At 41.2% G+C, this 27,081-nt stretch overlaps 2 protein-coding genes across 4 annotated transcripts in view; one reads left to right on the forward strand and one right to left on the reverse strand.

The window, feature by feature from the left end:
• LOC133530609 (epidermal growth factor receptor kinase substrate 8-like) overlaps positions 1-8,938 on the forward strand; it is a 54,068-nt gene extending 45,130 nt beyond the window's left edge. For 2 of the 3 annotated variants that reach the window (XM_061868595.1, XM_061868597.1), the window contains 8 exons: positions 434-513; positions 655-779; positions 1,535-1,672; positions 2,287-2,362; positions 6,163-6,243; positions 6,817-6,950; positions 7,596-7,784; positions 8,374-8,938. In XM_061868595.1, the coding sequence (XP_061724579.1) occupies positions 434-513; positions 655-779; positions 1,535-1,672; positions 2,287-2,362; positions 6,163-6,243; positions 6,817-6,950; positions 7,596-7,784; positions 8,374-8,445 (895 nt within the window). In that variant the 3' untranslated portion in view covers positions 8,446-8,938. Of the gene's footprint in view, positions 1-433; positions 514-654; positions 780-1,534; positions 1,673-2,286; positions 2,363-6,162; positions 6,244-6,816; positions 6,951-7,595; positions 7,822-8,373 lie in introns of all 3 variants that reach the window. The other variant, XM_061868596.1, reaches the window with a different exon arrangement.
• A 3,725-nt stretch (positions 8,939-12,663) lies between these two features.
• LOC133530623 (hexokinase-2-like) overlaps positions 12,664-27,081 on the reverse strand; it is a 42,239-nt gene continuing 27,821 nt past the window's right edge. The window contains exons 3-11 of the mRNA XM_061868626.1: positions 22,371-22,524; positions 20,375-20,486; positions 17,917-18,023; positions 17,090-17,310; positions 15,774-15,985; positions 15,215-15,352; positions 14,755-14,906; positions 13,850-13,980; positions 12,664-13,580 (exon numbers count right to left, since the gene is read on the reverse strand). Of these exons, the coding sequence (XP_061724610.1) occupies positions 13,491-13,580; positions 13,850-13,980; positions 14,755-14,906; positions 15,215-15,352; positions 15,774-15,985; positions 17,090-17,310; positions 17,917-18,023; positions 20,375-20,486; positions 22,371-22,524 (1,317 nt within the window). The 3' untranslated portion in view covers positions 12,664-13,490. The remainder of the gene's footprint in view (positions 13,581-13,849; positions 13,981-14,754; positions 14,907-15,214; positions 15,353-15,773; positions 15,986-17,089; positions 17,311-17,916; positions 18,024-20,374; positions 20,487-22,370; positions 22,525-27,081) is intronic.

Raw genomic sequence — 27,081 nt, forward strand, 5'->3', positions numbered from 1 at the left:
AATGACTCGGTGACATCACCAAGACGTGTCTCGAGATGTCAATACACATCATAATTATATTAGTGACGCTAAAAGCACAGATCGTCGCCGTGTCCAATGTTCTCAATAAATAACACTTCACTTTTCACTTCTCATGCTCGTACGCATGTAAGCGACATATAATTTCTAATTATGTACCAGAGCATAAAGAAAAATCATCTATTACGACCTTTATTAGCTATAACGTCCAAAATCTGCAATATTGCCTGCCCCCGCCCCTGCCCCGCGAACGGCCTGTGAGTACGATTTTCTTTAGTCTTGAAAAATTACGGCAAATTAACCTAAAATATTGGATATATAACCAATAGATACATATGTAATAAGGCTCGATTATACCTACTTTATACAGCCTAGAAAGTAGTAAGTAGTGGTTAACAGGTGTTCCGTGTCGCAGGTCGCCCGCGCCGCGCGCGCACGACTCCGGCTCGGCGGCGTCGTCGCCAGAACGCGAGCCGTATCGACAGGACGACGAGGGTCAGTATTACTATAGTACATTATGCAACGAGGGGGGTAAGTGAAACATTGGACGCGAGGGGCCCGACAGCCGCAGGCTGGAGGGAATTAAAGACCCCAGCTTACTAATATACTGATCAATTAACTTTACATTACATACAGATGACCTCGGCGAGGCGTGGGCTCGAGGCGTAGCGGCCCGCGGCGGTCGTGTCGTGCGCGTCACGTACCCGCGTACTGCCAACAACGACAAAGAACTCAGTGTCGTCAGAGGAGAATACCTAGAGGTAAGTTTGATAAAAAAAATATGTGTACAGTTATCTGGATGTACAGAACCGTTGTCGTAGTTATTAATAAAATAAGCAACTACGACATTTTATGCTCTAGCCCAGAGGTCGACAAACCGAGGCTAGCGAGCTGCATGCGAATCTTCGAAACGCCAATTGCAGCTCTTCAAGACACCCAAACAATTATACTAGTGGACTTAGGCCAGTCAAATAATGCTATTGTTGCTCTTTGACATTTCTAAAACCGATGCTTCCTATTGTGGTTAGCTGTTCTCTTCAAAAGTTTGCCGAATCTTGCTCTAGCTAATTCGTCGAAATTGGCCACCAAACCACTCGAAACTGAGGTGCTTGAAATTCTTAAATATTGAATTTGCTAAAGGGAGCAGATTGAATTCATGGCGGGAAATAGGCACACAGCCCACACAGGGCGAAAATGTGTTTGTCGTAGATCTGTCCGTGATCTGTCCGCAGATACATTACGCCTAATTTTCGCCATACATTGACAGATTTACCTGTCAAATCTGAATCTGACATCTGAATGTCAGATTCGTTTGTTCAGTTTGATTCGTGTAGTTTGACATAATTGTAACTAAACTAAACTATAATTGGTTCCCCGTGATACAGGCATTACCTGGTGCGGAGACCCCTGGTATGTTTGTAAACAGAAAACTGAAATAAAAGATTTTTACTCTTTACCTGCAATTTATAATGTAATCTGTTTTATGAAATAAATAAATTTAAATGTTTTTAAACAGGTGCTAGACGATTCGCGCAAATGGTGGCGCGCGCGCAACCGTCGCGGCGTCACGGCGCACGTGCCGCACACCATCGTGGCGCCGGCCGCGGAGCCCGACCCCAACCTCTACCCCAACCCCATCTACACGCACTATCAGGTAACGTCTTCATCATATACTACCCCAACCCCATCTACACGCACTATCAGGTAACGTCTTCATCATATACTACCCCAACCCCATCTACACGCACTATCAGGTAACGTCTTCATCATATACTACCCCAACCCCATCTACACGCACTATCAGGTAACGTCTTCATCATATACTACCCCAACCCCATCTACACGCACTATCAGGTAACGTCTTCATCATATACTACCCCAACTCCATCTACACGCACTATCAGGTAACGTCTTCATCATATACTACCCCAACTCCATCTACACGCACTATCAGGTAACGTCTTCATCATAAACCAAAACATTAATGCATTTGGACATTGTGGTGTAATTTTGACGAAATCATTACGCAGGAGCCTTTCTCCCGTAATACTGTTTTCTCGGTAATTCAATAAGACACTTTGCGGCACGGTCATATAATAGATCTAGAATATCCAACCTAATAAGAGGGCCAAAGACAGCTCTTCAGAGTACCTACTTTATTTTATCCTAAAATCCTAAGTACCTATGGCGGTCAGTGTGAACGTCGAATGTGTACGCTCGGAGCGTGCATTTCATAGACGATGTGTTAATGTTGGGTTATTCCTGCAGGAGAGCGGCGGTCGCGGGTCGGGAGGCAGCAGCCCGACGGGCGCGGGCGCGGGCGCGGGCGCGGGAGCGGGCGCGGGTAGGGCTCGCGAGGCGCGCGACGCCAACGCCGACTGGGTGCGCCGCGAGCGCCTCGGCAAGAAGGGCGAGTTCCGATATTTCTAGCCGAGACTGTCCGCTCCTTCCTCTTTAACGATTTATTTGTTGTACTAGATTTGTAAAGTCAAACGCCGCGGGCGGAACGCCTAAGGGCAGCTGGGTACCTACAGATCGAGCTTAAAGCCATATTTAGACGGTTCAAGAATTTGCGTGCAATATTCGATACATTGCTAACTACAGAGTATAATGAAATCAGTCGATTGACCAAATACCGCAATGTAACTCTTGACCGCAATGTATCGCATGCAAGCTCTTGACTTTAACCGTCTAAATGGGGCTTATAATTTATGATCGGCTTTGAACGGACGCTTGTCGCTCCGCTACCCATAAACGCTGCGGCCTAAAAATATCGTGACTCCGAGTTGAAGAAGATAACGCTGTATGCTTTGTGGTACTGAGTAGTCAAACGTCAACTTTTGACAGCAGCTACCGCATAATGTATTTACAGCAACATTGGCTGTCAAATTCGAAACATGTATTTATCATACTAACCTACACATCTAGTACAATGAACGAATCTTTACTCTTTAATCATGTATGCCATGACCTATGCCTGTGCTAGGTTTGCGACGTATTAACGTAAGAGTTAAAGCTGAGCATTTAGAGAAAGATCTTTCGTAGAGGCATATTTTTTTATACCAAACAATACTTAGATTTCAATTATTTATACAAACCTTTTATGGCTTCTCTACACGATGGCCCAGCGCTGGACCAGCATAGTGCGTGCTCTCAGCCATGCGATGGTTGAGAGCACGCACGTGCACACAAGTGAGCCCAAATGTAGGTGCGTACGCACCTTTGATGAGCGGACCGCGAACCGACATCGTGGCCATCCCTTCGCGCCATAAGCCATCCGACATCACTACCCTCTCTACACGCTGGCCCATCTTAGTGGGCCAGTACGATGGCCCATCGTATAGAGGAGCCATTAAAATGCCTGTCAAAGACAGAGTATTAATTTACATCTACTAGAAAAGCGATCACGTCGATACCTATTTTTTTATCGATTTTTATTCATTCTTACGTGGATTAGGCATAGGTTTTGGCTTAAAAGATTGTGCAGCGCAATAAGCGCCCCCGAACCAAAGTGGCCCGCGCTCAGACTTATTTTACGCATAATCCATTATAAATAACATATCAGTAGTTTATCGTCGGCTAGTATCGGAGCCCGCGTGTGTGCTTCTGTCCGTGTGTGTGCTAATGTATGTCCTTGCACAGAGCCAGAGAGAGGGAGGGTCGCTAAAACAAAACTGTAGCTTCATGGCAAGCCCATTTTGCACGCACACAAACTTAAACAAAAGTTAAGAGTCTTTAGCCAGCTCGGTTCCCCATACAAACGTAGTTGCGCTCTTATTTTAAAACGACTAGCTAGATTGCTCTGGAACTTTGTACTTACAATAGGATAAGGTATAAAGTTAAAGAAATACAGCAAATATAAGTTCATAGAATCTGTGCGGAAAGAGAAGAGTCGTGAAATGTAAGGGAGCCCATACATTCTACGACTCTTCTGTTTCCGCACAGACTCTACAAAACTTGTTTTTGCTCTATTTCGTTTGTTTTGTAAGCTGGAGCTATATAAACTAATTTCAGTCACTATATACGTCATGTAGAAAGTTTTTTTTTTTATATAACGCTTTATTTATTAACAATAACAATATACATAATGGATATATACAGCTGATTACTATAACTAGCTTATATCTAAAATAGGCCCTTGAGGCATTGTACCAAGGATGCTGGCGGCATTTCCTCGTTGTATCGCAATACTGATACGTTGTGCGAGGAAGACGCCAGCTCTTCGGTCACCAGTTACGTTAACCAGACGTTTCGCGATTTCTCCAAAAAGTTTAATTACAATCCAAAACATAGTTTTAAAATGAGAACAAATAAACTCCGTTTGTATGGGAAGGTGATCATTAGTGAACCTTATGTGTTTGCAACTTGACGACTTGTCATTTGAGGAAATCAGCGTGTTATGACATCACAGTTATGTCTTGAAGACTCCACCTCTTATTATCTTTCAACTCTGTGTCTTACAAATATAAACTTGTGGAGATTTAAGGCACTGGATGCGTTACAGAATACCCTCTGAATTCTCGTTTTGCATGCATAATATAGTGGGTAGACAATAGATTAGTGATAAACAGAGGGTACACATTCAGATCAATATTCACTAGGGTTTCACTTAACCCGACATCACTAAAGACAAAATATATCGTTTGTCATTTTTCTTACATCCAGTGCCAGAAATCATGTAGTCCCAATACTTGCAGAACGAACTCAATCGCTAAAAATTAATGAAAAAGAAAAGCGAAAACAACAGATGCTAATAACGTTTGAATCGTTCTGCCTGCAAGACTGCCGTCGGCTCACATCGACACGACACAACTTACATCAGGGAGTGGCTTCTTGAGATGCTACATTTACACGCTTGGCAAGTCTCGACAAGCATTTACAATCACAAGCGTGTGAGGGGGTGTTTGGCTTGACTTGCGTGAGCTTATTGCCGGCCAGAGTCGCTTTTTGAATGCAGATCAAAGGAATACAATAACGTATTTGCTAACTTGTAAATGGCATTCAAGCATTTGTACAGACTTCGAGCTTGTAGACGTTTGCCAAGTCTCGGCAAGCATTATGAAATTCTTCAAACCTTTTGTCAATTTTTGTCATTTGATAAAGCAGTTGTTTCGATGTGAGCCGGTGCGAGTGCCGTGTTTTGGTGTGAAGCTTACATTTCTACAAATTAGTATACGTATCGTTAGATTATTGTTTTTATATTTCAAGTCAGATTCTATAGGCAGCTATATATTTATTGTACGAGATACAAATTGTAAGGCTATAAATGTTAACTAATATATTGTCGGAGCGGCTAGCTGCTCAGTCCTTGTTTGTATACATTTTTTACATTAAATTTTTTATTGAAACTTGTGTGTGTCTATTTGTGCTTCGCTCCTCCCCTGTGTCCTTCCCTCCCTGAGGAAACTCGCGCAAAGGCACTCTCTTACATTTGAACTTTGTGATTTCATAATTGTGGCTTTACGTAAGTGCCGTGAAGCTTGGCGTTAACGCTAATAACTACAGGCATGTTATGGCTACCTTCATAACGGTTTACCCAAAGATTGTTTACAACTAATCAAAAAGGACGATCATCATATGCCTGCCGATTTGCCTTAGTCATTCTAACGCCCGTTTGTCTGACAAGGTAGAAATAATTTCAACGAGTAAACTAAAATATCACTACAATAACGCACAAGGAAAATTGATGTCGGACGAAAACTCCTTTTAAATTGAAAAATCAAAGAAATTTTAAATTAAATAATTTGTGATTACGCAAAAGGGAACTTAATAAGTCCCACAAAAGTTAGCAGATTTCGTGGTAGTTTAACTTTCGTAAGTCAGACCTGTACATTAATTCAGACGGCCATCACATGCCACAGATGTGTCTACTAGAGATCTGTTCGCGGACATCTGCCAGAAAAATCTGTCTGACTCCCTAGCTAATTGCGAGATGGTTGAAATCTTCAAATCAACTCATAAGATTGCTTACGCGTGGTGCTTTGTCTCTCTAAGACTCGTGCAAAATTCTTTGCTATTTGTGTCGTTGCAAACTTGTGCTGTTGGTGTAGCTGTGTGCCTGTAAATTACGGTGAGTGTGTTTGTCATCATTGTCATCAATGCTAGTGTGGTTGATCGTAGCGAGTACAGAAGTGTGTGTTGCAGACAAGGCGCCTCCGCCTCCGCCACCGCCGCCGCCGCCGCCCCCGCCTCCACCCGCACCTGTCACCACTGACACAATCAAGTGTGAGTAGTCTAATACTAACTGCTACTATAGTAAAAAAAATCTACATGATTACTTTTAATTACACAGTGTGCAAATTTCTACCACAGTTTTGTTACACATCTGCAACTTATCTGCTTTGCCCGACGGTTGATTGGTAGAGAAGGCCTTGTAGCATTAAGGCCACCTTTTGTACTATTTTTTGTACATTAAAGCTCTAAGGATCGATATCGAGGAACAGTTCTACTCCTTTACCTAGTAACGCCAAATAATCACTAACAATGCACATACTGGTTGCAATTAAAATAATTACGATAAGATAAGATTAAGTGGTCCATTTACAGAGATAAGTTCTTATGTGTGTTATTACCTATTCTATAAGCAGGTGTAACATTTTGTGACCATTGTTTTTTGTTTGGAGCAAGTAGTAGTAAATAATACCTAAGTATTTATCTATTTATTTATTTTAAAGTTCAGGTAATGTACAAAGCGGTCTTGATATAAAATACTATTTTTTACCAGTCTCAATTAACTGTAGGACCAAACAGAGACTAAGCAACTAACAACCCAGTTACCTACCTGACTATTGATTCCAGCGACGAAGTCGGCAGTGAGCACGGCGACCAGCGGTGGAGACCTCGCAGACGAGCTACGGGAAGTGTTGCCCCAAATCCAACAGCGGAGGAAACTTCTTGAGTTCAAGAAAACGCCTGAAGTGTTTATTCACCAGGTAACACTGCTAACTTCATTTTAACGACTTGCATGCAATATTCGATAATTACATTGCTCACAGAGTAAAATGAATTCAGTCGGTCTAACGAACCAAACATCGCAAATTGCGATTCGCAATGTAACGAATATTGCATGCAAGTTCTTGAACCGCCTAAATTAGACTTTAACGAGGCGATTTACTGGTTGAAATTTACCAAATTCTTTCTATTCTGACAAATTTTCTATTACCTATTTGTATTGCAAACACCGGCTTAGGCTAGTTTGGGACACACAGTACAGTATTTTTAATCACCGACGCAAAAGGGGGTGTTATATATTTAACGCCAATGTCTGTCTGTGGCATCGTAGCTCTCAAACGGATGGACCGATTTCGATGCGATTTTCGTTACGTGAGAGCGAGTTTCCTTGCGGTGGTTCTTAGCTATATTTGATAGAAATCGATCAAGTGTTTGAACAGTATCAGCTCTTTTCCAAATGAAGGCATTATTGAAATAAAATTTATTTTTTTGACATAATGCGTAGGGATTTTTTTTATTTTAATTTAATAGTCATGCTATCTTGTTATCCACGTAATCTATTGAACTGTTTCTTTCTGTCCTACACACGGTTGTCTACGACAATGAACGAATACTCTCCTTTTCAGAAATCCAACCCCGAAGAGGTCGCCGAATGGTTAGAAGCCAAGGGCTTCTCAGCCACCGCCGTGCGCGCGCTGCGCGTGCCCGGGCACTCGCTGTTCAGCACGCCGCGCGCGCAGCTCGAGCATCTGCTCGGGCCCGACGAGGGCAAGCGCCTCTACAGCCAGATCCTCGTGCAGAGGAACGTGTCTGGGGTACGACTAGCTTTACCACGCCAATCTGCCTGTTGATGTAATTCAGTATTTTTCTTCTATAAAGTCCTACTTGCTTATAATAATTATAAATACGAAAGTAACTCTGACGGTCTGTCTGTCTATCTGTTTATTACTAAATTCTAAAAAGCACAGTTTTAAAAAATTTACAGTCGGCATCAAAAGTAGCTGGGTGCGTATTAGCCAATCTGCCAATAGTTAACGCTCCGTAGCTAACTGTCACTGTCGCACTAATATGGCTGTATGATAGAGAGAGATGACTACGATACGCTACGGAGCGTCAACGATTGGCACGTTGGGTACGCGGCCGCGGAGACAGCATGGCTCCATTTTTATCACCTGTCACTATGAGAGCCCCACTGATCAGACTACGCGTCAAAAGTATCTGCCATTCTCCAATCGCAAAAAAAAGATATGTCGCTATTTGGAGAATTATTCCATTCGGAGACAGTTTTGGTGCCTTCTTTCATCTGCTGCTGTTTAAGCTACCTTTGTATTGTATGACTTTTGGAGCCATTTCTGATCTATACTTTACTTATTTTAAAATTTTGGTTATTTTCTGTTACATCAGTACAAGACGACATCAGCGTCAGAGCTGCAGAGCATCCTACGCAAGGTCCGCGAGAAGGTGGAGGTCTCCTGAGACCCCCTCCGACCACCAAACCTCCTTGGACCCCTTCGAGCTCCCATCCGCCTCAAGAGATCCCTTAACAAACGCGGGAGTTGACTTTCTGGGCGCCTACTCAAATGACAATCTTTTAAAAACGCCAGTTGATAGAAAAGTAACAATGTATGGAATGTCAGGAAAGGCACAATATCATTTCCCTCGAGTATAGATCGTGTCATTCACGAAGACGCGCGCCTTGACTCGCATTTTCACGTTATTAAAGATTTGACAAATCTGCGGGTCATCGTGGATACATGAATGTATATAATGTGTTATGTAATGTATATACATTATTAAGTTTATATATGCGTTTACTGTACCTAAACCATTATCACTTCTTAGGCCTGCCATCTCTCGACACCCGCTGTAAGTACCCGAATGTTTGCGAAGGGGATAGCCATTTATACCAGTTATTATAAATTATTTTGATAACTAAGACAATAAATACATCATGTTATTTTATAATTACCGTGTGTTGTTTTTATACGTCCCAACGGAACTGATAACAGGACGGAGCTGATAAGGAGCTCGCTAGATTAGTTCTCAACGTGTTGAGTCACGATGATATTGTTGAATGTGTAAACGTATACCTACAGCTTTATAACGCGCAGGTTCGCCCACACAAGGAATACTGTTCTTATCTGTGTGCAGGGGCACCCAAGTAACAGCTTCTCCCTCTGAATCGCATCCAACGAGATAGACTCGAATTGTCAGCTGCCAGCGTATTTCAGATCCTCCTCTGCATTTTCTATCGCATGTATAACGGGGAGTTCTTCGAGAACTTGCTCGGATTAATCCCTGCCGCTTTTTTTCGCCATCGCCCTACGCGATAACACTTCCATTTCCACCAAACTAGCAGTCCTCAACTGTATGTTTCTCCACAAACTAGAAAAATATTTATTGACAATAACAATATACATAATGGATATATACAGATGATTACTATAACTAGCTTATATCTCTCCACAAACTTCCTTCCTCGCTGAACTAAACTGAAGAATGAACTGTCACCTGCGATATTTCCGGACCGATACGTCCTTGAAAACTTTAAGAATTGAACGTACTCCTATCCTAAATCCGGCATCGCACCAACCTCTCTTTTTTTTCAATTTTTTTTGACAATAGCATAGACTAGCACACCGCATAGCTATCGGAGTCGCCCTCTCTACGGTCTACCGTGTTAAGGTACTACTGCTACTACTATTACTACTAATGCGAGTGAAATAAGCAATTTAAAATCAAAAATGACGGTCAAATACACAGACATTTGTAGCAATTTTTAATTCAGCATAGATAGTTGAATTAAGGGAATAGGTAAAAAAAGTTCTAGAGAGACATGACAGGTTACCGACCCTAAAAGTTAAAGCAAAGTCCGTGTTCAAGAACAAAGTTCGGCAAATTTTGTTTTCTAGAAATTGATCAATTTGGTTCCAGTCATATTTTTTATAGTTTTGTATGCTTTCTTACGTTACTTGCATGTAGTACACAACTAAACCGGTAATTTATAATTGCGTAATTTACATTTCTATGTAATAGTTTTCTTAGTAATGTAGGAAACTTTAGGCCTATTTTTAGTTCATTTACTTTAAATATATTTGTAAAAGGCTGTTTGTTTTCTAAATAAATTATTATATATATTTAAATTACCATCAGATTTAAGGAGTTCCCTTAAACTGAAATTATAGGCAGAGAAGCAATAAACAGGAAACAATTGTATAAAATTGTATATTCATTTAAAATAAAACAACAATAGTCGTCAAATACGCATATCGCGTAGCTGCACTATTCTAAATATGTTATAAAACAAATATCTAACAAAATATTCTCTGTAAAATAAGTATGTAATATTATATTACATTACTGAGGTTTAACTTACAAACTAAATACAATAACAACTTTATATCAAGGGAGATGTCGCTCACTTGCATATTAAACTTATTAAATTATATAACAATATATTTAAGCCCTTCCCTGGTTATCCCAAAACAACAAACTATGAGCAAGCCAGGCTTGCGTACCCTGCAATAGACAAAGGAATAATAAAAGACGCGTAAAGTGGTTCGGCGCTGAGCCAGCGAGATGGACATGCGATGGTTGAGAGCACGCACTATGGAATGGGCCAAGTGAGCCCAAGTGTACACTATCTTTGATGTGCGGACGAAAAACCGACACCCTCTCTACACGCAGGCCCATCTTAGCGGGCCAGTATGATGGCCCATCATGTAGAGGAGCCATTATAGATAACGCCAATCAAAGAAGCACATGCACTAACATTTGGGTATTCTGTAGACTTTGTGCGTCTTATTATTCTTGTCTATATTACAGGCCTGGTGCAGACATCGTAATCAAATTTTTACGTATAAAATTACAACTTGTACTGAGGATGGATGATCTAAAGCACCAAGCTAAAACATAAACATAAAGAGCTTACATAGTATAGTCGGCAGCAAAGATTTAACTTTAGTATTCTGTAGTAAAGTTGAAATACCAAGGGCCTGTTTCACATTGTCCAAATAAAGTCCTGAATAAGCTACTTGCCACTTATCTGACGAATAAATTCATCGTCGGCGTTTCACAATCTTCAAATAAGCTTAACTGGTAGATAAAGTGCTAAGTTTTGAATGAAGTTTTATCTGGCAGTTAATTTATTTCTTAATTAGCTTTCCAATACTTTACTTGGACATTGAGAAACAGGCCTAAGTTGTGGTTTTTTTTAATTTGATGTTGACTATACCTACTCTTTTACAGGCACCAACAGTTATATTTACACAAAATAACAACGAGCCCGGGGGGAAATAGGGCCGCCAAATGATTCCTCGAAGCTCGTGCTCGAGTGCTGTATTTATGTAGATTTATGTATATACTTCTGCTGATCACTGTTAGCAATTGAGAATCGTAAGGTGCCTACTTTGCTCCAAAATTCGAAAATAATTTATATATTAAAACTATTATGTTGTGGTAGGTATGTTGGTATAATACAACAAATTAAAACAATGCGGTATTATGATTAAATACCTACCAGGTTACAAATATATGTTGTTGTGACAAATCTGACAACTCGAATATTTATTAATTTATTTGCAAACGTTACTGACTGACGTGCCCGCAAAATGCCTCCTCGAGTGCGGTGTATGTTGATATATATGCCGTTTCAAAGTAGACAATCACTACTATCATATTTTTATCACTTAAAAGAGGTTGTGATATAGTTTTCATATATAAAAACTGTCGGAGCACAATTACCCAGTTGGAGCAAAGTTGGCACATTTTACGTTATGTAGATATTTCCGTGGGCCGCTTTCAGCAATTGAGCTATTAGAATGTATGTGTTACCTAAAGTAATCCTAATGAGTATGGCACAACGCTGTAACAACTATGCAAAATATTCAGCGTGTATATTTAATACAACCGCACATTATAACGAGAGGTTTCAGTGCTATGAAATTATTATGAAATATATTTTTAATTTAGCCTTAACTAAGAGAGTGCAATACATTTTTGAAATATTTTTCGAGAGGCAATGTATTGTGTACATATACTAGTCATTACTTGTGCCAGTTGTAACGTCGCATATCTGTAAGTGTGACGTTTCGAATAAAAACAAAGTAATGAAACATTGCGCGCTGAATTATTTTATATGGAAAAATAAATATGGTATAATTTTTATGAATTTGGGTGTATAATAACAACCTTTAGAATATGTGGTAGTATCAAAAATACACGCTGTACGAGTCACACTCTCACACTATACCTAAAAGTCAAGTTCCACCGTGGACCTGTACCCTATGGAAACATATGAAACTTGTCACACACACACACTCGACCCGCGAGCGATCACACAATATCACAATCATCTTGTTACTAAAACTAAAGTTTTCCGGAGAACAATCACAAGTTATTGATAGATACGAGTATGAAATGCTTGAACCCTACATTGCTACATGAATGCTCCACCATAACAACCGTAAGCAACGTTTGAAACTCATTCAATTGTTTTCTGTATAGCGCAATAAATTCTATTATTGATAAATATTGATTTTCCAATGTCACTTATTAAATTTATTACGGTAACTATGAGTAGTAGGGCAGAATAGTACATTTATTTTCTAGATTTTTCTGCAAAGACATAGGTTTTATGGAAAAGATCGCTCTTTAGCGATAATACCGCCTGTTGTCTGCTTTCATCATTAATCATTTGTTTTTTAAGTGGTATAATTTACTGAGGTGTGCTAATAAAGATAATTCTATCTTTCTATCATCTGTCTACCACGGCGATTTTTCATTTCACGGTCATTGGTTCCGTAAGTTTACGCTTAAGAACGCCCTTACATTACAGCAACATAATTTTTAGATAAATATAATAGTAAGGTAAGTCAGTCGCAAAAAAATGTAGAAGAAATCAAGTACTTGTCTACAGAAAATTTTGTTAGAATGAGCCATAACCAGGCCCTTGGAACTTTTAGCGTATCTTACTTTTAAGTTAGGGACAAAGAAGGTCACTCTCCTACCTCCTTCCAATAATGATTTGAGAGATTCATTAGAATCTATGGAAATACAATGCCACTGTTGGATGCTGCTCGCTATTTAGGTGTAAAGTGCCTATTCTAATATATATTGTCCAATTCATCTAAATAATTATAAAAAATCTATGTCGTGCATTCCGGGGGCTACAACCCTTGTCGCCGGTTGACAGTGTACGCTGCATAACTACAGTACTCACAGCGTCACGATTTAAAACTGAAATAAAGTAGCTATCTTCCCATAGGTAGGTATGTACCTAGCATATATATACGCAACGTACGTCAACCGAAGACCGAGGCCTAAGTTTCAGTCTCGCATGGCGCTCTTGGCTTCTGTCCAAGATGGCGGCCGGCGCTGGCATATAGGGATAGCTGCGCACGCCGCTCCGAACAAAAACAAAACCGAGGTCATATCACTATCTATATCACTCGTGCCATGGCCACGTAAGCGTGAAAGAGAAGGTTTACGACCCGGTCGTCAGTTTGGTTTGTATTATAAGCCTAGTTGTCCTGCGCGGCGATGCGCGCGGCGATGGCGGCGGTGAGCGCGGAGCCCTTGCCGCTGCCGTCCTCGGCGCCCATCAGAGAGAACTGGAAATTTGGAATCATCGGTCAGTTTAACATCTTTGCAAACGCAATCGCGGATACTGGCTAGTGTGTGACTTAAGTATATTAAGATTCTCGATTCGAACCGAATAAGCTAAACTTTCAAATCTGATGTGTACAGTCTTGAAAATGTACTACATATAACTGACCAATTTCATCGATCACAGGAATTCTAGAATCGGTCAAAACTACTTGCCAGGTCACAAGGATGTCAAGAATTTTTGAGATATAAGTAGGCCAGAATGTAACATTACCTCGTAAGGTTGTAACAAGGCGATGTACTTCTCCATGAGGCCTCGGATCCTCGGATGTCTTTTGAACACGGAGCCGTCCACGGCCACCACCACGTGGGGCCGCGCCATGCGCTGCACTAACACAGCGACGCCTGGAAATTATAATTAATTTGACTAAATATATTTGTTGGCACGTGGGCGGATAGTGGAGGATTCTGAGGGAGTCGGAGACAAAGTGCGTGTATATTATGGAATATATTGGTTTGATTACAGCGCCACCCATGGACTGCCTATGGAATTACGTAGTTACGTACCCTTATTGGATGCGTATAATATCGATTATCGATAAGCCATCAAGGGTTCGGTAAAATAAAAAAAAAGGTCAGATAGATGGCGCTGTTAACTTCACTAGTTAACAATATTGATTATTTAAACAAGAATAATTCTTGCCGTAAATCTCTAATTTACCGACAGTGCACTTCTTATTGTGTTGCAAATTTTAAGAACTTTGAGCTGAGAACGCGAGACTGTGTGCGACGCGACGAGCACTCTACGTGAAAGAACGACACATGTAGTGTGTGCTACTTACTCTCACGCATGTATTGTATAGCGCTATAACTCTTGCACATGTTATTATAGACCTTTACTCCAACCAACACTACATGACGACCCTGCCAAGATCCATGTAGTGTTAGTTTGTTAGTGAAACGACTTGGTCGGTGTATAGATCTATGTATAATGTATTAAATAACATGTGCAATAGCTTATAGTATAACGCTATACACTCGTGAGGTTAAGGCGTAGTACACACTGCACACAATTTGCGCGGCACGGTTGGACCACATTCTAGCCACTCGTATCGACCACCTCGCTGCCGTACCAAAGCTCGCGCTGCCTTTGAATATGCTAGTCAAGACAGTACTCACAGACGGAGACGAGCTGCGCGGCGCGGTTGGAGCACATCCTGGCGGCGTGCTGCGCGACGAGCGCGTCGGCGTCCCGCCACGCCGCCGCCGTGTCGGGGCACGCCGCGCGCAGCGCCGCCAGCGTTCGCGTCGTTGACCCGTTCTCATTGTCCCTGCACAAAAACGTCGGTTTACATGCTTGTGGTTTTACCCCCTTATTCATAAACGTCTACTAAAGTTGACAAGCCGCTAATAATCGTTTATCCTTTTCCGACGTATCGGTATGATGGAAAGGGACAAATGATTATTAGCGGCTTGTCAACTTTAGTAGACGTTTATGAATAGGGGGGTTAATCTTTATTTGAAAGTTGTAATTTATCTGTACAGGTATGCATTTTAAATCAGGAGGAGCGACGAATTGAGTATTCTGCTTATTGCTAGGCCTACTTGAATAAATAATATTTTCAATATTCCAACTCACTCCTCAAAGAAGCTGACGTGTTCCGAGGAGATGGTGCCGGGCGGCGGCGCGGCGGGCAGCAGCCCCGCGCCGGCCAGGCGGGCCAGGGCCGCCCGCAGCAAGTCGCCGAGGTATTTGCCGCCAATGTACTTCTCGAATCTGTACAAAAACAATGTAATTATTACAAATCACTATGCCGATTCAGTTTATGTCGTTCTAACAAACATACACTAATGTCAAAATGACGTAGGAACCTGAGACGGGACAAACTATGGACAATTATTATGGATTATCAACGGCTGGTTAGATTTGACAGACACTTATAAATGCTATTAACTTTACAAGTAAATACTAGCCCAGGGTCTTCTCTACAATTGTCTGCATTTTCGTGCCACCTCTTACGAAGTAATTTAAGTAAATGCTTAATCATTGTAAAATTCCACAAGTAAAACTACATGCAGACTCCATGACCAAACGCGCGCTATTCGATATCAACGCAACCGACGAAGACGCGCCCGTGCCGTGTCAGTGCGTCAACGCCGACATCGACACCATATAACACCCATCTAAGTGTACTCACGTGAAAGAGCCGGCTAGCAGCGAGCGCGCGTCCACCTCTCTATCCAAGTCCGTCTTCAAGAAGTCCAGACAGCCGTTGTCCCCGAACGCGCCCCACTCGATGTCCACGCAGACGGCGGAGCCGCGCCCGCGCCGCGCCGCCTCCCAGTGCGTCACCGCCGCCGCCGACTCCATGTAACAGCCGTTGGAGCCCGTGCCCATTATCACGCCGATCTGGCGACAAACACAAACAAATCTCATGTCCACCTACTAAAGTATTTTTCCTACTCCTCTACTGTTATCTGTCATTTATGCATTCATTAACACGAATATAAGAACATACATAAAAGATTTCAAGAAAAGTCTATATTGTCTATTCCTCATAAAAGCTCTTGTGCTTTTATAAGCTATAATGTTACTGCGATTAATGGCTACCAACCTAACAAAACCAAAACGAATACAGTTTTAAACTAAGTGCATTGCTGGCATTGCTGCCAACTTACAAAATATTCATTTGGTTGCATAGTAAAAATAATTACTTCATAAGTCAGAAACACGCATGTGACACCCGTAATATAGCAACACCCATAGACTACGAAGACCGCTTAGCGTTGCTTGTTAGTCTCCGTAGGCTACGGTGGCCAAAATTGAGAAAAAACTGTCCAAAAAATTAATTTAGCAAGTAGCAAGTACCAGGGCCTCATGAGTTACGAGGAGGTGTCGCCGACCGGCCGGCCGCGGCCCGGGGCGGGCCGGGCGCGTAACAAGGTATGCTCGCGCGTCTTGGCTATATACTTTTGCTGTAATTTGTTTACCTAAATTAAGATTTATTTCATTTATTTTTGTTGACTCGTAGGAAAAATATTGTATGCAACGTTGTATAAGTAGGTCAAAAAATTCTCGTGGCGTATTCCTTTACAATGTTCGCCTACGCCTTCGGCTCCGGCTCACATTGTAACTCACGCCACTCGCCTTTTTTGACCCTTCTTATACAACTGTTGCATAAAATACTATATTGTAACACCTGTATTTTTTGAACATAAATAGCAATAAATAATATGAATAAGTAGGTAACTAGGTAATATCGTCATGACGTATATTTATTTATACGACTAAAAGTCACGTCTTTATTTCCATGCATTATTTAAGTTTCATTGTCCCTTAGCTAGGCCCAGAACATCTTATTTTTTGTCTCAATTCCTCAGACAGCGCTTATGCTTCCGGAGTGAAATGAAATAACCATAGGTACATTTCTCCTTATGAGTTGGATCATCGTAGGTGGGTCTTAGTTGGTAACCAACCATCAACGTGAGGCGAACGTAGTGTCCCGCTACTGACCTCCACGCGGCGGTCCTGCTGCGCGCCGGCCACCAGCGTGCCGGTGGTGTCGTTGAGCAGCACGCGCACGGTGACCTTGAGCCGCCGCGCGTGCAGGCAGCGCTGCAGCAGCGCCGCCACGTCCACGCCGCCCATGCCGCCGCACTTGAAGCTCTTGGTCCAGGTGATCAGCTCGCCGGAAGAGATGGAATGTTGCTTCATCGGGAATGAGAATGTGAAACCTGGAATTACAAAGAAGCATATTATTTCATTCGTTTTATAGGCAAATTAGTTACCTATCATGAAATGTGCCTACTTTGCTCCAAAATTCGAAATTTAATTTAAATGTTAAAACTAATAAGTCGATTTAAAGTAGACTATCACTATTATCATGTTGTAACACATAAATGAGGTTGGGATAAAGTTTTCGTATATAAATCTGTTGGAGCACAATTACCCAGTGGGAGCAAAGTAGGCATGCACATTTTACGATAGGTTATTAGGTTTTCATTCTTGTCGGTCACATCATTTTGTCTGAGGGACGTGAGTATAGGCACATATAATAGGTGACCACTGGCCTCTAGGCCATACGATTTTAAGCCATGGTCTTCTGGCAACATTTTAGATCGGATCATATATTCAGATTCAGATAAGTCCTATATAAATATATTCGATGGGTCGAATAGAGCAAGGTAGCTGATATTGAAAATACATTTATATCTTAAGGTACGATTAGGCTATACCCCCCCCCCCCCCCCCCTTTCCATCTTCCTCTGGCTCAAAATTTTCGGAGCTGATACGTGGACGGTGGGCACAGAATTAAGTAACGAAGAGTAGGGGATACAAACCTAGTGACATCTCCTGGTCCTCCATGCCCTCGGAGCGCACAAAGTCCTGCACGCAGTCAGCGAGGAAGTTGAACAAGTCCTCGCCTGGACCCAGTCGGAGTTCGTCGCTGAAACACGTAAAACATGGTTGTTTGGAGACTAGAACTAAGTCTAAGGGCGTCCGCTAGCCTGGCACGGGTGCATGGAACAGGTGAACGGGTTAACGGAAAATAGTATGAGCGTTGATAACTGGCGCGGACGCGTGCGATTGACTTTACCTACAATGACTCCAGCTGGCGGACGCCTTAACCTTGACATATTACATTGTCCCACAAAATTGTAAGAACAGTTCGATGACAGCATTAAATCATCATATTTATCTGGAAGTATCACTTACATTTTAAATGATATTATACTTATTTGAGATACTAAATTTAATGTTCGGTTGTCCCAAATAAAAAATCGGCCAAGTGCGAGTCGGACTCGCCAATGAAGGGTTCCGTACCATTTATAACGTATTAAAAAAAACTACTTACTAGATCTCGTTCAACATTTTACCACTTTGGACACACATTTTACCACTTTGGTAGTGTCTCTCGCGCAAACTATTCAGTTTAGAAAAAAATTATATTAGAAACCTAAATATCATTTTTGAAGACACTATCCATAGATACCCCACACGTATGGGTTTGACGAAAAAAAAAAATTATTTTATTTTATGACGTATTAAAAAAAACTACTCACTAGATCTCGTTCAAACCAATTTTCGGTGGAAGTTTGCATTGTAATGTATCTCATATATTTTTTTTAGATTTTTCATTCTGTTATTTTAGACTTTACAGGGGGGGGGGGGGGACACACTTTTTTTCACTTTGGAAGGTTCTCTCGCGCAAACTATTCATTTTAGAAAAAAAATGATATTAGAAACCTCAATATCATTTTTGAAGACCTATCCATAGATACCCCACACGTATGGGTTTGATGAAAAAAGATTTTTTGAGTTTCAGTTCTAAGTATGGGGAACCCCCAAAATGTATTGTTTTTTTTTTCTATTTTTGTGTGAAATTCTTAATGCGGTTCATAGAATACATCCACTTACTAAGTTTGAACAGTACAGCTCTTATAGTTTCGGAAAAAAGTGGCTGTGACAGAATCGGACAGACAGACGAACATGACGAATCTATAAGGGTTCCGTTTTTTGCCATTTGGCTACGGAACCCTAAAAGGTACAAAACCTGTATGATTAGCTAGCCCTGTGAGTAGTACCGAGCTACTAACAACGGCAATGTATGCAGCTCGGGTCCGCGCGACCCGCCCCTCGTCCCTCGCACTCCGCACGATTTCCCTGTCTAGTTAGACGGCTTCGTCGAATGACTGTATTGTTTTTAGACTGTGTTTTAGTTTTCTCCATGTCCACGCATTTTTTCCGTAAACTCACGAATAAATGGATCACCCCTCGTAAGAAATGCTATTCAATTTATACGAACAAGAATACTCCAGAAGCCCTACTATTTTAAGTAATTTAATTACTTAAGAAGTCCTCGCTTGGAGGATAATGACTCTTTTTGATTCAATAGGTACTAGAAATTATGATGAATTTGTTTCTCCCCAATTTCTCCGAAACTGCTGAGAAAGCGATATTGGGTCTGGTAATATTTTATGACTTGGCTAGCAAATTGGCAGTATATTTTTGAGCTTTACGGATTTGATTGAGGTAGCGTTACGTAAACGACATTCTCGTGGAATGCCCCTACATACCAAATCAAACTTCTCTCATTTAACCTCCAGAAGCGGATTCATTAGCCCAATTAAAGCTCAGACATTCCAGCAGCGTGAGCTTGTTTACGATGTGTATTTGCAAGCATCATATTATTGTAACGTTATCGTCAAGGAATTTCATTTCTTTATCGTTTCGAAAATTCATGTACTTAGTAGATTATCGTACTAAAGGTGAATTATTGTCGAAAGCATTACGCGAAGATAAGTGGTAATAGGGCATTCTACGAGAATATCGCTTACGAAATGCCATTCTTCATATAATAATAATAAATAAATAATAAATATTATAGGACATTATTACACAAATTGACTAAGTCCCACAGTAAGCTCAATAAGGCTTGTGTTGAGGGTACTTAGACAACGATATATATAATATTTAAATATTTATAAATACTTAAATACATAGAAAATACCCATGACTCGGGAACAAATATCCATCTCATCACACGAATAAATGCCCTTACCGGGATTTGAACCCGGGACCATCAGCTTCGTAGGCAGGGTCACTACCCACTAGGCCAAACCGGTCGTCAAATGTACTTATACTTCTGAAAATGCTGAGAAAACTACATTTGGTCTGGTTTTCTCGGATCTCGGAAATTATGACAACCTTCATTTCATTTACCGGTCCTTTTTCGTAGAACTTCTAAGACTCATACGTATTTATTTACCACTAAATGCTGCTGTGTGAGTTGCTTACCTGATGTGGTACTGCTTGACGTCCTCCCGCACCATCTGCCCATCTCGCAGCTCCACCAGCAGCACTCTGAAGTTGGTGCCGCCCAGGTCCAGCGCGAGGAACACGCCTTCCTCTGCAAAACATGACATCGAATGTTGTTAAAGACGGATTTTTCCAAAAGACTTTTAAATTTTTACCCATCACTGAACGACCTTGTTCTGGACATTTGGGAGCGGCGCGGAGCCGAAGCCAAAACGTAAAGGCCCTTTTGACACTTTAATGATATGTAATGAGTACACCTTCCCCGTGTCATGGGACGCACGCAGAGGAGGCCCCGATAGGTTTTGAAGACTATTGAGAGCCGACGGAATCTAAAATTAATTCGATTATTGGTTGAAACCGATGGATTGGGCTATGGAATAAACAGCCGAACGCCTGCCTAATAAAACGGAATGCAATTTTGTTTTTGGCAGACCGTGACTCGCCCCCAGCACCCGCGAGATGGGTCCCTCATAAAAAGCGACATCTAGGATCGCTCAAGGGCAACACTGGTGTAGTGTGCGTGATGGAGTACCTAGTGTGAGGGCTGAGAGTAAAGAGGTGTCACTGTACTTTAAACATATGACCATCATGTCCAATATTGTTACGTAAAGTAGGGTACTTGCATTACGTATTTAAGGTTTCTTTTTTAAGTTCGGACAGGAGAAGGAATCCTCATAATTTCGCTGTCTGTAGTCCGCGTAAATACAATAAGTTAAATAACGCCAAAAAAGTCGCAAACAAATGATGAAAAGTTTAGTTCGGAGGAAAAAGTACGGATAGCGATGATAGCTAATATACATAGTTAATGATATTTTTCTTACATAAAGTATTGCAGAATAACATTAACTGCACTTGATAGAAAATTTGAATATCGGGTTCGCTTTCTACATTTTGTCTCTCAAATCGCATGATTCTTGGCACTGTCATATGTTACTGTGTACATACTATCAACTATGTTGTAGATACATGATTCCAATATTTCCAATTAATAAATATTATGATTATGATTATAATGTTCTTTTATTAAATCATTTGCAAACTTGTTTTTCCTGATTAGTGATCTCAAACTTCTACTTTTTGCCGCTACTTCTTTAGTTGCTTCTTTGGTGGCGACGTCATGATTATTGAACAAATTATAGTCTGGCAAACCATTTCACTACACAAGTCGCCAAATTCTAAAATTTCATACGCAAGATTTTCCATAAGTTTAGCACATTATTTTATTTTAAATATTAGATTTAAGAAATTAAAGACGCGAGAGGTCATACCTAGTCACAAAAATACTTTGTTTGCTTCAAAACGGTTCTCACTGCACCCACCTTGATATTTCTCTGTTTGGCCCTATGGTTGACTGGTAGAGAGGGAATGCCATTAAGCATTAAGTCCGCCATTTGTACCTTTTTATGTGCAATAAAGTTTAAAATAAATAAACAAATACTTAATTAGCCAGAAATTCGGTTCCTGTTCCATCCGGCAGCTCGGGAACATATTAGTTCCCCATCTGCAACGAAGACGGCTGCTGTCTCACATACACACACACACACACTCACGTACCTGTGCCATCCGGCAGCTCGGGCACGTATGTGTTTTCCAACTGTAACGAGGACGGCTGCTACCTCAGCCCCCTCGTGAGCTCCCGTTCGAACACGTTGGCTACGCGACGCAGAGCGCCGCCACACACACACACTCACGTACCTGTGCTGTCCGGCAGCTCGGGCACGTATGTGTTTTCCAACTGTAACGACGAGGGCTGCTACCGCAGCCCCCTTGTCAGCTCCCGTTCGAACACGTTAGCCACACGACGCAGAGCGCCGCCACACACACACACTCACGTACCTGTGCCGTCCGGCAGCTCGGGCACGTATGTGTTTTCTATCTGTAACGACGACGGCGCTGTTGCCGCAGCCTCCTTTTCAGCTCTCGTTCTAACACGTTGGCCTCGCGAAGCAGAGCGCCGCCACACACACTCACGTACCTGTGCCATCCGGCAGCTCGGGCACGTATGTGTTTTCCATCTGTAACGACGACGGCTGCTGTTTTAGTCCCCTCATGAGCTCCCGTTCGAACACGTTGGCCACGCGACGCAGGGTGGCGCCGCACAGGTTCAGCTCTGCCAGGCATGTCTCTATCTGTAAACAATCATAAGTTAACATTAATTGAAGGTTTAATTCATGTATCGCTACTTTTGGTGGATCAATATCCGGAGCTGTGCACGCCAGCAACGCCAGGATAAGCACACCATGATCGATTCTCTCTCTGCGCGCCCAGCGGGCCGCGCGTCGCGTGGCGAGCGTCAGTTAAGTAGGTACACTGTAAGCTACGCGAACCTGTCCACGACACAATTATAAAAGCTTTCAAACATCCCCGACTGCGAATATTTTTCTCAAATTACATTTTATATATAAGTGGTAGTTATACACGGGGGCCAAAAAATATGTGCATTCCCGTTGCCATGGAGGTATTGGGCTTATATTGAGCAACTTTTACTATGGAACCAACCCCGAAACCGCGAAAAAAATTTGTGGCTGTTTCATACATTTTAGCTGGTCTATTCTCTATGGGAGGATAAAAAATTTTTTCGCGTATTTGGGGTTGGTCCCATAGTAAAAGTTGCTCAGAATCATAATCCCAAAACCTCCCTGGCAACGGGAATGCATATATTTTTTGGCCACCTTGTATATAATCCCTTAATTTCATCCCAAAATTTTATTTTTTTTATGTATAGAAAAACCCACTTGCGCAATAAATACCGATCTAACTACATGTCATTTTTAAGTTAAAAGCTTCGCTGCAAACGTTTAAAACTTACCTTTCTCACATCACACGAAATAAACGAATCTTTATTTCATAACATCTCACAACTCGGCACTCCATCATACGAGACGACTAAACGCGCAATAAGGGTGGGAACTAAACAACCCACTTTTTTATCGATTACGATAAGTTTAGTCGATTAAAAGATAAATGTTATCTTCCACGAGGCGGTGATGGATGTGTCTGGGGACATCGATCACAGATAATCGAGTTGGTCTTACAAACTAATTACAATTAAAGGCTATTGCCAACTGCGGGCTGTATCGATAACTTAAGCAGAACTTTACAACTCAATAGTCGATAAAACTAGAGGTTATGTTAGCTGTAGAGCTCGCGATAAACTTTTTAATAATAGGAAAAATAGGAAATTAAAAACGAGTGGCGATAAATCAAAACACGACCGAAGGAAGTGTTTTAAATCGACACGAGTTGTGAATTACCTATTCGCACATATATCGTACAATCTTTTACAGTACATATGGCCCTTTAAATGTTCGACACAGTAACATAATATGCTAATTTTCGCACTAGTGCTATAAAGTAGCACCATATGTACTGTAAAAAAATTAAAATACTTTTGACGACCGGTCTGGCCTAGTGGGTAGTGACCCTGCCTATAAAGCCGATGGTCCTGGGTTCGAATTCCGGTAAGAAGCATTTATTTGTGTGATGAGCACAGATATTTGTTCCTGAGTCATGGGTGTTTTCTTTGTATTTGTATATTATATATTTCGTTGGCCGAGTACCCACAAAAAGGTAAATAAAGTATTTTCTTAGAAAATGAAAAGGGATCATGGCATCGCATTCATTACTTGTGCCAAAGGGACTCCATAGATTTTTGGTTGTGCTCATGAAGAGCCTACTAAAAGTTTTGACTAAAACTATCAATTTATTCGTTATATTTTTAACCTTCAATGACGTTCACGGTTCAAGGTGAACGTCACAAACAGCTGTGTATGCGTAAATACACGCATGTAAATTTGTATGTGTGCGTGCGATAGCATCAGCGAAAGCCTCCAACTGCTAACAAGCGAACACAGACGTAATGAGGTCCGGGCCACTCCAATTTCGCCTTCAATCAAGTCTGAACGAACACATGCATAACCTAACATATGCGTTCATTGACCGGCAGGCATTATGATTTAGGCCGTCCGCTACTGGGCGCGGGTGCACGGGGCGGGCGCTCATACTGTTTTTCGTTAAACCGCTCACACGCTTCGTGCAACCGCGCCATAACAAGGCCCTTAAGAGTTCGCAGCGAACTCGGCTCTCCATACAATAGTAGCTTGTTAACCAAGGGATGACATACTCTACTTTTCATTTCGAATACGCAGAAAGTAAAATACATGTGTATTCAAAAATATGACAGAGTATAAACTTACATAGTACTTTTTAATAACTTACATCTTCTTTCAATTTTAATTAAGGTAAAAGTGTCGTTATTTATGGAATGGGGAGTAAAGTATTAGAATGGAAATTGGCCAACAAATCTATTTAAAACCAAATTTGAATTGCTTATCTTAAAAAACGTACTCTAGAACAGAAACGTATCACTTTCTGCACACTTATTAGAACAACAATGACCGATTTTTAGAGCACAAGAACTTTTAGATAAATTCGTTGTTAAGCCAGTCGGTTTGCCATAAAAATTACTTGTTTTTCATTTTGTCGACTTTTTTACTGATAAAATTAACTTGCCAGATTATATTTTAAATTGCTTTTCTGAACTTGGGGGCCTCCTCTATCTTTACGAGGAAGGCCTCGATAACCCGAGATTACAATTGTTATGACACAAACTGCCACTTATTAGCGTCGTGGCGATAAACGACTAATTTATCACTTATCAGTGCACACACTTTCCTCATCACGCATTTTTGGCGACCTCTCGTGATCTCGAGCTGCGCAAAAAGGTACCATTCCAATTAAGACTGCACCCGCATTACTGCCCCAGTACTGCAGCGCGACGTTATTGAGGGCTGCAGCGCTGCAGGAAATATCAAAAAGTTCATTTTATCGAGAATTTTATGCGAGATGCTGCTGCCGCACTAATGCTTGTGTAGTCTGAATTCAAACGGTACCTTAATGACTACATGTTACAAGTTCACTAGGGTCTAGTGTTATTTGGCTGCGCTTTTCTATAAGGAGGTACTTCCCCAGTTGGGCTCTGCTCTAGATCTGGAATGACATCCGCTGTGCTGTGTCCTACCGCACAAAGCGAGATGATATTCACAGTGCCCATACCTCTCTTTTGGACGTAGTTTAAGGACATACCCGGGTCCAAATTTAAGACGAAAGTCAATGCTCCACGCCTAAAACGGCTGCTCGTATTTAGATGACATTTTTCTTTTACAAGTAGGCCTCAAGGCCTCTTTTACAAATCAATACAACATTTAGGTATAGTAACATCATATAATGACATGAAAAATACATAACAACATTTATAAATACAACAGCCAATATCTGAATATAAACATTACATTATAATTATCTTAAATAGTATTGTATACAATCGTGATATAATAGAGAGCTTTTCAGTCGAGTACCGTGTTTTGGCAACGAAGCTTGCTGAGTTGCCAAAGTGAGGTACGAGATTGAAAAGCTTGATTATATCACTATTGTGTACAATACTTTTTCTACGAGTCAATAAAAATAATACTTTAAACTAATAAAATCATACAGGTAAACAAGCCAAAAGTATACAGCTATTTAAGATACGCGAGCAGCCGCAATACCTTCATACTCGTACGCGCCCCGGCCGCCGCCGCCGGGACCCACGGCCACGGGTCACGGGAGTCGGCGGGGTGGATAACGACACCTTCTCGTAACTCATGAGGCCCTGGTACTTGCTCTGCGCTAAATTCAATTTTTAGACAGTTTTTTCTCGATTTAGGCCACCGTAGCCTATGGAGACTAACTAGCAATGGTAAGCGGTTTTCGTAGTCTATGGATGTTGCTATATTAAGGATGTCACATGTGCGTTTATAACTTATGAAGCAATTATTTCTACTATACAACCTAAAATAAATAATTAATTTGAGCTATCGTTTTCTTTCGTCCACTTGACCGCGGCGAGCTGTGATTGGTCCATTTCATTATAGTTGACTAAGCCGTTTCGAAATGAATATTATAGTTGAGTTGGGAGCGCATACATCAAAAGTAGCCAATTACAGTTTGGTATACGAAACCTTAATTTAACCATTACAGTCGACAATTAAAAACAAATGAAACAAAATCTCTGCGATTACGGGAAACATCCGGTTAAGTAATTTTTTGAAATTTAATGTATCGACAAAAACTTATCAACGCGCATGTATCTTTGATGTTGCAGGCATCCATACGTTACGGTGACTGCTTACCATCAGGCGGGCCGTATGCTAGTTTGCCACCAACGAAAAAACACATCAACAGCTCCAAAATGATACCATTTATTTAATTTACTCGGTTTATAAATGTTCAAAGGAACTCTGAAATTAATTAATCTAGTTTTTGCGAGCCTAGACATGCGATAATTTATCAAAAGATTGCTAATCGCTTTGTTTGTGGGCTTGATAACACAAGAGCGCAACGTGCCTTCCTACTAATTAGGGGGCCTACCCAAGACGATAATCCTTTATGGAAAACGCCAGTCGAAACTTAAATAAAATGCCCACTGATATCGACCTGTCAGTTGTTTGCAATTGTCAGCTTTTGCAAATAACTGACAGGCCGATATCGTCCGGCAAACTGGTAATCAGTGGGCGCCTTTATGTATAGAAATAATCGCGTGACTTTTCGTAGCATGTAGATGGCCCATTATGGAAAGGGCTGATAACTGCTATAAAAATATTATTTTAAATACCAAATAACTATTCAATTAAAAACTTCCTACGCTA

This window comes from Cydia pomonella, chromosome 23 (genome assembly GCF_033807575.1).
Source record: "Cydia pomonella isolate Wapato2018A chromosome 23, ilCydPomo1, whole genome shotgun sequence".
Lineage (NCBI taxonomy): Eukaryota > Metazoa > Arthropoda > Insecta > Lepidoptera > Tortricidae > Cydia > Cydia pomonella.